The following is a 15,105-nucleotide window of genomic DNA, read 5'->3' on the forward strand; positions in this document are numbered from 1 at the left end:
CCCTTGACTCTATCACTTAGTCCTACCCCTTTCTTTTGTGCGTTCACGCCAAGGTGTAGGATGTCCCGAGTCTTGTTGGGATCAGATGGTAGGGCAAAGTGTGCCTCTGAGAAACCTCACACTCTAAACCAAATGTCATGATAATAAACACAAAAATTGATAAATGGTTATTTGACGGTATGTGTGTATCAGAAACAGGTAGATCCAACATTACTGTTAGTTTAAAAAACAGACACAGAAATTAAAGTCTCTAATGTTACTAGCTAGGCAGCATGTTGTGTAGCTAAGCTAACCACAACAAAGCTTGTTTGCAGTCTTGCAGGGAAGATTTCAACCATTATTGCTTGGAGTTCTGATCTGAGGACCAAAGGGGCACTCGAAAAGATGTGTGCTAAAGCTGTCCATTGCCATTAATTCTGTTTATTTTCAAAGAAGCAGTTGAAAAGTGTAGATTTTGTTAATCACAGGTTTACACCTTTTGCCAATGATGATGTTCTGTTTGTTGCATCAGACCATGACCACCACAAGCAGTTTGAGAGTGAAGATGTTTGGGTGAAAGTCAGCAGCTCCAGGCCTTTGTATGAGTTGTAAGCAAGAAGTTGATAAAGCGGTTCAACTACCTGGGTCTTCTAATGTGGTACAGGTTAAATGGAGTTTAAGATCATCAGGTGGATTGGTAAAGTCAGCCTGAACTGAACACTTTCTATGGTCCAACCCTCAGTTATGGTCATGAATCTTGGTAGTGACCAAAAGAATGAGATCACAGAGCAAGCCAAACTGTGATTATTCCACAGGGTAAAAGGGGTAGATTTTTAAGACAGCACTGGGAATTTGGATATTTAGAAGGAACTCAGAGTTGAAGCAGTGCTACACTTGAGATATTTGGGCATCTGATCAGCCTCCCTGTGCACACATTCTGCAATGTAATTGGGAGACTCTGGGAAAGACCCCAAACTTGGCATGGAATGCCTCAAGATCCTCCCCAAAGGAGGTGGAGGCATGGTTGGGTAAAGTTAAGCCTGGAATACCTTACTTATCATGTTGCCACCATAACTGGGACCCCAATAAGTAAGAGAAAATGGATGGATGAATAAAAATTGTCATTTAAAAATGATGCTTGTGATATTTGACACAACCACTTAAATAAATGTTTAATGACTGAGAGATGTGATGATTTCACCTCCAATAAATTATTGGCAGTTATTAGCAGTGGTTCCAAACTGAGGCTCCCAACAAATGCAAGAGGTTGCAAAAACTTTTATTCTTAAACTTAACATTTTTATTCAAGATTCAAACTTTTAAAACAAATCTCTTAATGGCACAGTGAAGACCTGAACATAAGCTATACGGCTAATAGAAAAATGGCCAAGCAGAAGAGGGGGAAATACTGATTTTTTTGAAATACAGAAAATCCTATAATTCAATAATTCCATAAAATATGTCATTATGTCAGGGGTAGTCAGTTAACTCAATGATAGAAAATGGGTTTCTTAAGGGAAAAGGTTGGGAATAACTGCTTTACTGCATTTTTGGAAAATAAAGTAGATTGGCAATTGGTTGTCATGATGCAAACACATTCCTGTTGTGATAAGGTGAGCGTTTGTTTTAGCTGTTTGAACATGTACTTTAATCCAGTGATAACTGCTGGTCTTTGATCGAAATACTTAAAAGAAAGTTTGGGACTTGATGCTGCGGCTCCAGAAGCATCTTCTCCCACAGGTCAAGGCCACACGAGAAAAGCGCTTTAAAGCTCAGAGAGAGTGAGAGAAACCACACCAGTGAGGAGGAGCAGGGGGAGCAGGGGGAGCAGTGGGAGGAGGACTTAACTGGAGTGTGTTAATTTGTATTTGGAGTTGTGATGTCTGAGCAGAGGGCCGGATTAGAAAAGCGGTGGTCCGTAGAGAGACAGGAGGAGTCGGATTTCAGCTTTGCGAGGGCCCCTTGAGTCCGACTCACTGAAGCTGCCTTTGTTTGACTGGGAACCAGAGAGAGAGAGAGAGGGAGGGAGAGAAGGAGGAGGGGGAGGAGGAGAGTGTGAGGCTTTTAGTTTGGAGTGAGTGTGAGAGAGAGAGGCAGAGTGGGCTCCATCTCTCTCTCTCTAACACATGAACAGCACAACTTTAGTTTAAGCTTACCATCACTGAAGATGACTGCACGGTAAATGAAAGGCACTGTGTTTTCAATGGAGAAGTTGTTTAAAGTCAACATTTAGTCAGTTTTCCAACTCTTTACTTGTGTCTTTATGCAGCATTCCTCCCTGGTTCTTTGGATTATTTCTACTAGTGCTCCAGTTCTGCTGTCGTCGCTCCTCTGCTCAGCTGTTGGACGGTATGTGCACTCTGACTGTCTCTTATTGCTGGATCATGTGTTTTTTTTTTTTCCTTCTGCTGTTGGTGAACTTTCTGCTGGCTCATGAGTTTTCATCTGCTGAATATGAATGAAGAAACTGTTGCACTCTGGTCCTGGAAACTGAACTTGCAACATTGAGACACAGGATGATATACCTTTTGAGAAAGATGCTTAAACAGCGAAATTACAACAAGACTGGCATGCTGTTACTGGGGGATCATATGAATGCTGAGTTTTGGGATATTAATGAATTGATGTTGAAGTGATGTTGAACTAGCAATGTTGTAGCTTACAAAATATTCATGAAGGCAAGCAAAGTTCTCTGTTAACTCAATATTTAATAGCACAGAAACACATTTAAGTCCCTATGGTATGTTATTAACCCCACTTTTGCAAGTCATTTTGTCTCTTTACCCACATGGAGATGATAAATAAAGTGCCTATATAGCAAAAACCCTGGGAAAGTCTTGAGGAGTCTTGAGTGTGTGAATTAAGGCTGTATTTGCATTAAACCCCCCATTTGATAAGATCAGTTTATCCCATGGGATGCCTAATGTTGGGCTGGACGTCATCCAAAGTCACTGTATATAACACTGTTTACACTTAAAGTATGAATGTGGCAAGTGAAACATGACGTCCCCCAAACTCTTTGGAAACTTTTAGGAGCCACTGCATTTAGAGGATCTTGATGACATCAGAGCCCATGAGGGATATACCTGCTGGCTTCTGTGCTGTGTGATGGTTTCAATTATATCCTGACTGATGTGTTTCTCAGAGCCCCCGTGGAGTGCTTTGCTGTCTTTGCAGACTGTTTTCACAGCTTAAAACTAGATTTTCCCCATGATGAATGGATCAATCAGGACACTTCAACATGGTCCCAATTAGTGCCGAGAGAGCTGCAGAGTTTCTTTTCCATTGCAGTTGGAAACAGGCAAAACCTCACAACGTGCACACTGACAGGCAGTCTGTGCAATCAGTAGCACTGCATAATTAAGGTAGCGAGGATGATGTAATGCTACTGACTTTTAGAAATGTGTATTGGAAAGTGCTTGTCAGAGATGAAGGTCATTGTCAGTGATGTCTGAAAGCTTCATTTCATTAGTTTTCGTCCTGGCCTTGAGACAGGCTAATATGCCATCACTGCTTTCGTCAGTGTGCTGGAATCCAGATTGGCATTTGCAGCTATGTGTGTACATGTGTGTGTGTTTGTGTGTGTGGATATCTTGACCTATGATTACCACAAGGGCCTCCATGTCACAAAAGCAGCATTGTCTGGGCCCACTCAAATAATTGTGGGGTCTCTTTAGCTAATGTGGCCCCATGGAGCTTAATTGTCTGACATTTTTGAATTAAACACCACTTTGGCTGCTGGTGGCTCAAAAAGTTGCAATAAAATCCTGTCCCTAAGGATGAGATGAAGTGAAATACGATCGTGTTTGAATGAGTTGACTCAAATGAGGCTGTTGAGTTGGATGTTTGCAGCACAGCAGATCTTGACAGTGGATGTGTGTGCGGGGGTGGGTGGAGCTCAGTTGATGTCTGACTAAAGAAAAGTTTTTTAAAGTGCGATTTCATGGTCCACTTTCCTCAACTGTAGATCCTGCAGAGGCTGGCTGAGCCAGAGGCTCCTCTGACAGGCTGTTTGTGCTTTAGCCATATTCATAATCCTCTGCCATAATTCACTTTTTCAAGAGGGGAATAAAGGAGTGTGTGTGTGCGCACACGCGTGCAGGCTCACTTGCCAGAGAGGGTGAGAGGGAGAGAGGGAGAGAGAGCACCAGGGACAAATATTTCCAGCTGTAAATATCCTTGAAAACAGAGCTGTCGCCGTGGCAACATTCACATTTCTGTGCACGATTGTTGAATCATAGCTGATATAATCCTTTTCCTTAGTGTGAAAAAGTGCATGCTGGTTCTTTCAGCAGTGTCTGTTATGAGTGTGTAGTTATGTTTTCAGGTGGATGCAGCAGAACTGAGAGCTGACGGAACAAAAGCATTTCTATGAATGGAAGATGAGTGTCGTCTCACATTTTGTATTAGACAGGAAAAGAAAAGGACAAATCAGCAGTGGGTAATGGCTGTGCAGGCTCTGTTGTGTATGTGAATACCTTCACAGATGATGAATGGATTAATGGATTAAATTTGTTGTCTGATCAGAGGAGTGATGTAGCATGATTTTCATTAAAAGTTTCTTTATGTGACATTCAGATCATTAATACAGCAGCAAACAACTAGTTGCTATGTAAAGATAGTGGACTAATGGTGTCCAGAGAATGAAGTCATGTGTCCTCTGTGTGTGTCGTAATCTGATTTCTCTGTGGTTTGTTGTGATTAGCCAGTCTAGCCATGCGTGCATGTTAGTGCATGTGTGTATCTCACTGGCTAGCTCATTGCTGCTGCTTTGCCCTGTGCTCATACAGTGGTTAGCAGTGGTAACGGGACAGTGACATCAGAGGTGTAGCCCCCGCCCTCCACCTCCCTCCTGGTTGATACTGCTCTGTCAGGACTTTTGCAGTAGTTTAGTGCTGTTTATGGAGTTAGCACCGTTAGCTGCTATCCACCTGCTCAGCCACCTCCATGATGAGAGTCTGAGTCCTGATATTTCATACGCTCTGAATTTGCATAAAGTCCCTTTTAATTGAGTTAATGTGCTGAAAATAGAATGAATGAGAAGCTGTGAATTGATGAATAAATGAATGAATAAATTACTGACCTTTCCAAATTAATTTGCAAATTAATGAGAGACAGAAAACACAGGCCTATATAGGTCAAATGTTTGAGTGATTGGACAAATTAACAAATGCATGAAGGTATCAGCAGATCCATGACCAAGGGAATGAATGAATGGCTAAGCAGATAAATACTTTAACTGACAAATAATGGAGTACATGAGTGAGTGAATGAATGCAAGAGAGAAAAATCCATATGCAAATGGATGGATGATATTTATGGCTGCTCAACCAATATTTAAAAAAGACTTACTTAAAAATGGACAAGGCAAAGAAAAGGGTGCACACACTCATCATTACGACAATGTACCGTTAATGAATGTTGGATATGACAAACAAACGCCACATATTTGCATTGAACAGGGACATAGCTATTCATCTTACTTAACATTGTCAAGCAAATGGTTCTCCATATGAGTTTAGAAATGAATGAATGAAAGATAGGCGCTATGTTTATCATGACACAGCTAAACTGCCAGTCATGGTTATTATTTAATATTTTTATTTTGATCTTCCTCAGTATAAGTACTATATTTATAGTTAATAGTTCCTTCATAGGCATTTTGAGCTGACAAAGAGGTCCTAGAGTGGCTATCTGAGTTGGTACATGCATCGGTTACCAGACTTAAGTCAAACATATGAAAGCGGGGGTCGGGGTGAGGGAGGTGCAGGGGCAAGGGTTTGAGTGTCAGTGTATGGGCTCTAGTCGTCCTCTCCATCCTCCTTGTCGCTGTCCTTCATGGAGTTGCCCTGCATGCCTCCTTCTGTCACTGAAGCAGTGGCCTCCTCCACGGTCAGCCTAATAACAGCAAAATAAATTTTGAGACTCAGTAGCCAGACATTTTTCCATTATCTGTTTAGGAGTGGCTGAGATTGTCATTACTTGGTCAGGTTTTAATTTGAGGCTAACTTCACTGCTAACTTCAGGCTATCCCCCTTCACCTGAATTAGCAAGTGGCAAGTAAGACACAGGAACTTAGCCTGGGTCTTGAGGAATTGTAGCATTTATTCAGTGGAGAATAGTTCACATCTGTTCTGGTCGCCATAGCCATACTATCACTTGTCCTTACCATCTCTCTTTTGACGCACACGCACTACTCACACAATCTGGCACCGTAATCTACGTTGTGATTCAGTGCGGTAGATACGGGTTATATAGGGCACTGGATTACCTCGTTATCAACAGAACAATTAAGGGAAAAAATGAATGAACATGGAAAGGATTAATGCTACATAAAGTAAATGATTAGTATTAGTATTAGTATTTATCTGTTAAAAAGAAGTTTAATTAGTAAATGAATGGCTTAATAAATGAGTAAGTAAATCGAGGAACAAATGTATGTTCTCATTGCAGTGAAATATCTTCAAAACAAGATGTTCAAATCTACATAAACAAGTAAACAAACCAACAAAAAAGCTGTAAAATGTTTATGGCCCATATTGTGAAGGATCCAAGCACTTTGAGTGTAGCCTTTTGTTTTTCTATAGTCATGGTTTTCATTCTACAGATGAATCATTAAAGCATACGCTACAGGTATTATCTGCTTTCAATCTTTACTAATAAGCAACATGTTTACAAACACTATACAATACCACATCTTTAGCCTGAAGTGCTGAAATGCAAATCATGCATGCATATACACATGTACACTTGCATACACTTGCGTATGCCTGTACACCACACCCACCAAACGGACACACAAACACATCTGCTGTACACATGGTAAGTATTCACAAATGATAATGTTTTTAATTATCTTGACGGAACAATGTGAATGCCCGGGACACAGTTAGCTATTAAGAATAATGAATATGATGATGTGGCCGATGATGTGAGTCTCAGAGAATTTAGTTATGATGATTACATCGGGGGCGATGATGAAGGACAATGATGGCATGGACAAGGGCGACAATGAGGATGACCGAGATGATTATGATGTGAGGTCAGTGAAGTGTATGAAGGGTGTTGCTACAAACGGATTCTGATGAACTAAACATTTTCTACTTGGAGCACATTTGATCTGCAGATGAAGCCGTTTTGAATCAGAAAATTTTACTCTTGAGTCACAGATGGGCTTCAAGTTCATTTTTAGAGTTTACCCCCAAAACAAAACAGAAACCAAGAGCTGACGTTCACTGTTTTATCTGACTTTGAAAGAAGACCAGACTTTGTTAAACTTTAAAGTCTGGACTCATTATTTCTTCTTTGTATCTGGTGTTTGTTCAGAGAAGGTCAACTGAGTTTGTTTGCTCTTATTGTACTCCCCCACCCCCAGCTCAAGTTTCTTAGTTTTTCTTGCTGTGGGGCTAAAGGCGGGATCGTAATCTTTTGGTGACTAACAACCTTTACATCACCGCTAGTCCTGAATCAGAAATTCAGTGCCAGTTTAGGTGACTGTTTATGCAGACAGAATATGCTGTACTGGCATTGATACATATTACTCATAGACTCTCCCCCCTCATACAAAACCAGCTGAAAAATGTTTCCTTAAACCCAAAAAACATAATATGAAGGATGAATAAAGGGAACCAGACTTTGGTCTTTATAGTGAAAACGAAGACTGACGGGGCATCTGTGTTGGTTTATGAGTGTAAGCATTTTACGCTAGCTGGTGAAATTGATCACAAAAGCCCTTGACTCACTCTTTTCTAGATCAAGAATAATCACTACAGTGGTTAGCCATTTTCAACAATTCTTCAGTAACTTGGCACTGAATGACTTGATGCAGTTTAATGCCCCTGGTTTCTTGATTGATTAAATGTGTGCAAACATCTGGGTTATTAGCAGGTCACAGCCATTTCCTACATTACATTCTTAATACAAATGATTGACTGCAATTACATGCACAAAATGTTTTTTTCCATATTCCAGAAAAGAAAAATTCTTACTAAGCTGCTTACATGCCTAATGAAACTGAGTATTTCATTAATATTCCCTTTTATTTGCAGCCATGCATACTCCGATTAACATGCCCTAATGGCTCATTTATTCTCAACGTTAGATACTTAGACAGACACGGATTGAGCTTTCTGTGAGTGCTCTGTGTTCATTTCATCCGTATTTGTACACGTTTTCTGACCTCTTACAGATACAGACAAACCAGAGTACCTCTGGAAATCATTGGGGCAGTGTAGCGTAGTTCAGACAAGATATAACTGTAGGCAGTGATGAGGAACATGTCATTTGTCACATCAAAATATAGGAAAGTGCAACAGTTTGAGCTGCTTGTGCCATTTTGCTTAATTGCATTAAAATATGATTTTTACGAAGTTTTCCACCAATGGCGGACAAGTTCATCAGTGTGAATACAGCCTCTCTTTTTCATTCCTTCAGTCACCTTTTTGAAAAGGTTGACATAGTGAAATTGTTGATAGCTACGTTTGGGCGTTCTTTTCCACCCCAGCCTTGCAAACTGTTGGCTGGTTGGTTTGTGTACTGTCACTACACAATATGTACTGTAAACCTGATTTGTTCAGGTCCTATCCCCTGACCATTGTGCTGTCCTGACCCTCAACTATCAAGGTCTATATCAAGGTCAATGCCTAACCCAAACTATCTCTGCACATGTGTAGAACAAATTGGTTTCTGGTGTAGATCGGGCAGCTACAAAGCACAAAGCTGACAATAAACAGGCAAGATAACCGCGGAATGGGGACAGACTAGTCTCACCTTTAAGCACCAGAAGGTCAAGGTCAAATTTATTTATATAGCACATTTAAAAACAACCAGACTTGACCAAAGTACTTCACAAGCATAAAAGAAAATAACAAAATAAAGAAACACAGGGCAAACAAACAAAAACAATATGTAGAGTCAAGATGTCAAAGATGGAGGAAAGACCAGAGGTAGTAACGGCATCGAAACAACATTTGTATAAATGGGACAGCCGGCAGGACAGGAGCATGGGCAACACTGGTGTGTCATTTTGATGATGTTATATGTGTGTGACCCAACGCGGGAGCTTTGAAAAATAGCTGGTAGCAGTTAGCAGCACACTCAAAGAAGAAGAACTGTGGCAGAAAGTGTCCGCTATTGGTGAAAACAATGAGGGCTGGGAGCTCCTTACCCGCCGAGCAGATGACGTAATCAGTTTCCATATAAGAGGTGATAAATGATTGTTATTGCCATGTTATACCATTGTTATTGTTTACAAAGTGCTGCTGATGCATATATTATATGTCACACCAGAGGCTGATGCAGATGTGTTACATGCCATGCCTGTCACGCCTCTTTTGTTTCCTTGATCCTGGCATGCTGTTTAAAATCACACATTGGAGCGGCAGGATGCTGTCGTTGTTTGGTTCTGTATAAAAATGCAAAGGCAGCATAAGACAGGACTTTGTAGCGGCCCCATTTGTGCAGTTTCTGGTATCTTGGCGTTTACGTTTTTGATTTGAACAGAGGTGTTGGCATGGCTGCTGCAGTAACTGTTCATTTCTGTTTCCAAATTCTGGAAACGATTAGGAACAGAAAGCTGGTTTCTAAGCGTGCTAGAGAAAGAGAGTTTTTCTTCTGTGTCCAAACAAAACATTGGGAGAAATTGGACGTATAAGTGTAGATGGCAGTTGTATAAAAATAGTGGGGGACCGTATAATACACCAGGGATGTAGAGACAGGCAGAAGCTACACCTGAGACTTAGCATCACACAAATATGCTGTTTATTTAATCTCTTAATCCAAAATCCACGATAAACCCACCTGACCCAGGTAGCATTTACACCTGTAGAATGGCCCCTTATTATAAATTGGTCAGCAGACGTAAGATGATAGAGTTTAAGGAAGTAATGCGTAAGTCCTTCCATTTGGTCCTGATTGTAACTTAATGAGGCCCTGCTTTGGCTTCAGTTTGATGTAGGTCATCTGGACAGCAGCCCTGCTCAGAGGTAACAGGCAAGGTTTTGATTAAAAGTGTAATTTCAACTCGAGCACGGTAAGATTTTCAGCGCTGTCCAACAATGATTTCATGAATGAGCAAGAAAAACATGCACAGCACCGGAGACTTTTAAAGTCTGACGTTTTCCTATAAATTAATGTCCACTTTATTTCAGTTCACCACATGATGTAACACACGAGTCATTTTATATCCAGTTCAGGAAAGATTTTACTATGTTGTGCTTGATAGGCATGATACCAGGCAGGTCTTTCCTGAGGAAAGATCACAACACTGAGCACCAAAGCTGTCACCAATTTAAAAACAACCACAGGAGCTCATGATGACTGCCCTGAATTCTCCACGAGGTAAAGTGGCCAGATGTTTCTTTGACCATGCTGATGTGTGTTTACACTCTGCATGTCAAATCTGCAAGTGGGCTGCACGAGTAATGAGGCAATGATATAAGCAATGTTTACCTTTTGGACATTTGGCAGATGCTCACATGAGAAGTGATTAACTGTTGGATGCAAAACCAAAAGGAAATCTAATTTACACTAATTTTTGATTATCATGCCGCTGCTGTTATCTCGTGCAGTGAGTGATCTTTTTGGCTTAAGGAAACATTGTGGCATGCTTATCAAAAGGAATCAAGATTTTTGGACTGTGGTGTTGGTAGGTCAGATATTTCCTTCTCCGAAATAAAGAACAGTCTCTCCAACTATTTCAACTCAAAGCCAGTGCTTAGCTCAGAAATATTTGTCCATTTTATCTGCCCTTACCAGAAACAAAAGCCCTATCATCTCTTGTCATCAAACAGTAAAAACTGAAAGGTTTAAAAGGAAAAACCCCAGGGGTTTGCATATGTATGAGTAGGAAACATTCAAAACCAGGATTCAGTGAAATATGTCAGATTTATGACTTTATCCTCTCTCAGTAAACTGTATTTATATTTGTTTGTTTGTTCTCGTGAGAGTGACACGAAGCCTTCTTGTGGCTGTTTACAGTTTAATGTGTCAGCAGTCATAAATTGACTAAAGATGCACTAAGGGTTGTGTGTGTTGCACATGTACAGTATCTGCCTCCCAGATTATTCCTGTTTACTTTTACCAACTTGACTCCTAAATAATTTCTTTCTCTCATAATTGATGCAGTTCGTCGTTATTGTGACTTCCTCTCAGTGATGAGTTTTGTGGTAGTCTTGCGTGTCTCCACAGTGCTGTGTCAGCGCAAGAGAAAGGTCTGGAAGCAGACATTATAATTCTGCAACGGGGGGAAATTGTTTGGGGTTGTTTGTATCTCTTTAAACCAATCACAATTGTCTTGGGTAGCGCTAGGCCCGGGATGCAGCAGAATTACCTGGGGAACTTGTTTTGTTGAAACTTGTTTAGCATGTAGGTTGTTAGCTCAGATGTTGTTATTGTTGTTTTATGCAGGTAAGGAGGTTTTGAAAATAGTAACACACACATATCCATAGGAGGGACAGAATGACAGCCTAAATAACAGGCTTATAGCCACAGTCTACATCCAGTGACTATTTCCGTAGACACTGATTCGTCATGTGTTCTCAATTTACTTATTTATTTTCATTGTTTTTAAGGAAGACATGATTACCTCATGAAAAAGTTTTAAAAGGAAACAGGAGACAGTGTAAACACAGTAAAAGGATCACTGTCAAAATAATTTTAAAAGCATCTATGGATTCTGCTGACTGAACATTTTGGGGAAAGCTGCTCCACTGTCTCGGCAAATAATCTACAACAAACCCTAAACCAAAAACGTGTGTTATCCTGGAGGGTAAACAGGAATAGTTAAATTTGTCTTGGACATAACAAGTCACTATTTTGAGTCGTGGACACAGATAGTGTTGGATGAGATGGATGACTTTCTTCAAAGCATAAAAACCAGAGGACAAACGCAGGATGTGTTGGGTATGGGAGGCTAAATGTGTGACGCCAGATGTCACTTTGACCTCCGCCCTTTGTACTCTCATAGTTTATTACTGTCTGTCCTATTTTAGTAAAACCTTACATGTGGATTCATCATGACCTTTTAGAAAGATCAGCAAAGGAATCATAATAGTTTCTTTTTTTTTATAAAAAGCAGTTTTATGGGAAATTGTGATGGTTTTTGGCTGTTAACAAACATATTTGAAAGATGGCATATCTTTTCTAAACCTTGTTAATTCTTCCTTATCTGAACATTAGTCATCACTCACTGAAATGAAAGCTTTGGCCATCAAAGAGCTTCACTCCAAATGTCCTGAAGGCTTTGTTTGATGTGGTCGACTGTTTTCATTCCTCGGCCTTCATTTTAATGTTGGAAAAAGCAGCACTTTGACGGTTTCTTGCTGTGCTTTGTTTTTTTCCATGTGAAGTTTTAATTCCAAAAGTGGAAGTGTATTTATGTTTTTGAATCCTTTAAGTCTTTTGTGTTTTGGCATTGCCTTTCAGACAAACAATTCTGAAACACTGGGCTCCTGTGCATGGCTGCTTTAAAGAGACACTAAACCCCTCAAAAAACCTTGCCTCAAGAATACATATTGTCCTCTTACCTGTAGTGCCATTTACCAATCTAGATTGTTTTGGTGTGAGTTGCCGAGTGTTGGAGATAACAGCCATAGAGATGTCTGCTTTCTCTCCAGTATAATGGAACTAGATGGCACTCAGCTTGTGGTGCTCAAAGTGCCAAAAAATACTTTTGAAAAACTCAACAGCAATGTCTCTTTCCAGAAAGCATGACCCGATTACTCAAGAAAATCCACAGTTGACAATCACCTTGTTGTGAACAGTTTCATGTAGGAACTATTTTCTGCCTACCAAACTACGCCAGCCAACCGTATCACTGCGCAGAAAGAAGCATGCATCTACTGCTAGCTCACCTAGCACCACTGAGCTAGATAACGTTACAGCACAACCGAGTAGATGCACCTTTCCTTATGTGCGGTGATACTTACAGTAGCTTGGTAAAGAGTTAATAGTTCCTGTATGAAACTGCTCACAACAAGGTCTGTTAGAGAGTTAAGCCAAGGAGGATGACATGAATGTTGACATCTCCTACAGTCAAAAACATGATCCTCTTGTCATTAATGTATTAAGATAACTGGATACAGTATTGGTGGAGGGGCCCCATTCATTCCTATGAAAGTTGCTCCGAAAACAAAACCTGAAATCAAAATTGTTCTATTTCCATGGTATGAAATTACACGGATGATTGGCACTGCTTCCAGATCACTGGGCACTTAGAGCAAGTGCACTAGGATCGGTGGCTGACTCTCGGTTTGGCACTTTGTTAAATTGTATGGGGTATAATAATTTAATCTTGCTGCTTGTCTTTACTTTCAAAGTGTTATCAGAAAATTTAGTTGAGTAGATCTAGATAGTAGAAGGTGTCATTTTGCAGGAGTTGTGACACTCCAAAAAATAAATCCACTGATTTACAGATGTCTCTTTCCCAATGTAAGTCAATGGGAAAAGGTCTTTATGGGCCTAATGGCGTCATATGATAGAAAGAAACCAGCAGTATCACTGTTTGGCCACTACAAAAATTGGCTTCAAAGCCTGGCACATTTCTTGGAGGGCTGCCTCTTGTCCATGAGAACATGTATGCTTTCATGATACTGTGATACAGTTGGTGGGTGTAATTTTGTGAAAAGAAAATAGTTCCTAAATGAAACTGCTCACAACAAGGTCTGTGGATTATCTTGATTAACTAAGTCATGATTTCTGGAAAGAGACATTGCTGCTGAGTTTTTCACATTTATTTTTTTTGGCACTTTGAGCACCACAAGCCAAGTGCCATCTAGTTCCTTTATATTGGAGAGAAGGCAGACATCTCTACGGCCAACATTTCCAACACTCAGTAACTCACACCAAAACATTCTAGATTGATAAATATCACTACAGGTAAGAGGAAGAATATGTATTTTTGATTTTTGGGTCGAACTGTCCCTTTAGAGATCCAACCCCAACCATATATCATGTGGTCAAGTGACCATGTACTTTCTTTCTGCAGATGCTGAGGGCCCATGTAGCATGGTGCCAATACAGAACCAAAACTCATCATACATAAAGCCTGAAGGATCAACATGTCCTCAGAAGCAGTCATGATGACTCCCTCTTGTGATTGACTGTTACTCCTTCAGTTTCTTGGGATAAAACCATGTTGTGCATCCACACATCAAGGTCAAAGGTCAAACACCCTTGCTGCTCAACAGTGGGTTTCCAACAGTGAGTTTACACAATAAAGCTTGAAGGAGCAGATTTAAACTAGATGATGATGAGTTCGAAGTGGCTGGGAAAATAAAAGAGAAACACTCTCTATTCCCCAAACGCCCACTGATGAAGGCTCCTAACTGCCAGTTGCTGTGGCTGTTCACTGACCAATGATAGACTGTGGCTGTTGAAGGTTTGAGTGAGTGCAACTGTAAGTGTGACGCAGGATGAAAAGAAAATTCCTCTCTGTAGCTGAGTGTTGGAACATTACAGCACATAAACATGGTTACAGCTGTAAAGGGCAAGGTTGTGACTGAACCACAGTACATCCTGTGTACAGTGAGGACATTATACTGAGTAAAAAATATGATATAACTTATGAGTCTTTTGCATACCTTGAGGAAATAGCGAGCTCATACAGTAGGCTGCCGTCAGACGGGATTAGAGGTGCATCAAAGCTGCAATTTACGATAATGTGGAGTGGTCTGAATTAACATGTTTATTTTTCTGGGAGCGGCCTGCTTCCTGGCCTTTGCGCCACAGGAGCCCGATGGGTGAAAAGATGGAATTTGTAACAGCCTGGAAAGTGTCTGTCAGGCCGGAGAGAGAGTTGAAACAAGCAGGTGTCTGTTCAGCTGCATGGAGACCACAGAGAGAGAGGACATGTCCTGTCGTACAGCAACGGAGCATCTGAGTGTCTAATGAGGTCATGGAGTGCAGAGCAGCTGTGTGTGGCTTCAAAACATGCATGCATGTAAGAAATGAGGATGTTAGTGTCCCTAATTTATGCCATTCCTTTTAAAATTAGAATTTTGTATTGATAATAATATAAAAAAATACATGTGCTTGTTTATGGGCATGTATACAGATGTTTGCTGCGCATTTCGACTTGTGTGTTTGTGCTGCAGGAGGAGGGCTCCTCTAATGACAGAGCAGTCGTTG

General features: G+C 40.6%; 1 protein-coding gene across 5 annotated transcripts in view; it reads left to right on the forward strand.

Annotated features, from left to right (window-relative positions):
* The first annotated feature begins 1,911 nt into the window (after positions 1-1,911).
* Positions 1,912-15,105, forward strand: part of LOC117264829 (collagen alpha-1(XV) chain-like) — a 94,451-nt gene continuing 81,257 nt past the window's right edge. For 3 of the 5 annotated variants that reach the window (XM_078162584.1, XM_078162585.1, XM_078162586.1), the window contains exons 1-2: positions 1,912-2,157; positions 2,249-2,328. In XM_078162584.1, coding sequence (XP_078018710.1) covers positions 2,147-2,157; positions 2,249-2,328 — 91 coding nt within the window. In that variant the 5' untranslated portion in view covers positions 1,912-2,146. The remainder of the gene's footprint in view (positions 2,158-2,248; positions 2,329-15,105) is intronic. The other 2 variants (XM_033639111.2, XM_078162587.1) reach the window with 1 other exon arrangement.

Source organism: Epinephelus lanceolatus, chromosome 20 (assembly GCF_041903045.1).
Source record: "Epinephelus lanceolatus isolate andai-2023 chromosome 20, ASM4190304v1, whole genome shotgun sequence".
NCBI classification, from domain to species: Eukaryota; Metazoa; Chordata; class Actinopteri; order Perciformes; family Serranidae; genus Epinephelus; species Epinephelus lanceolatus.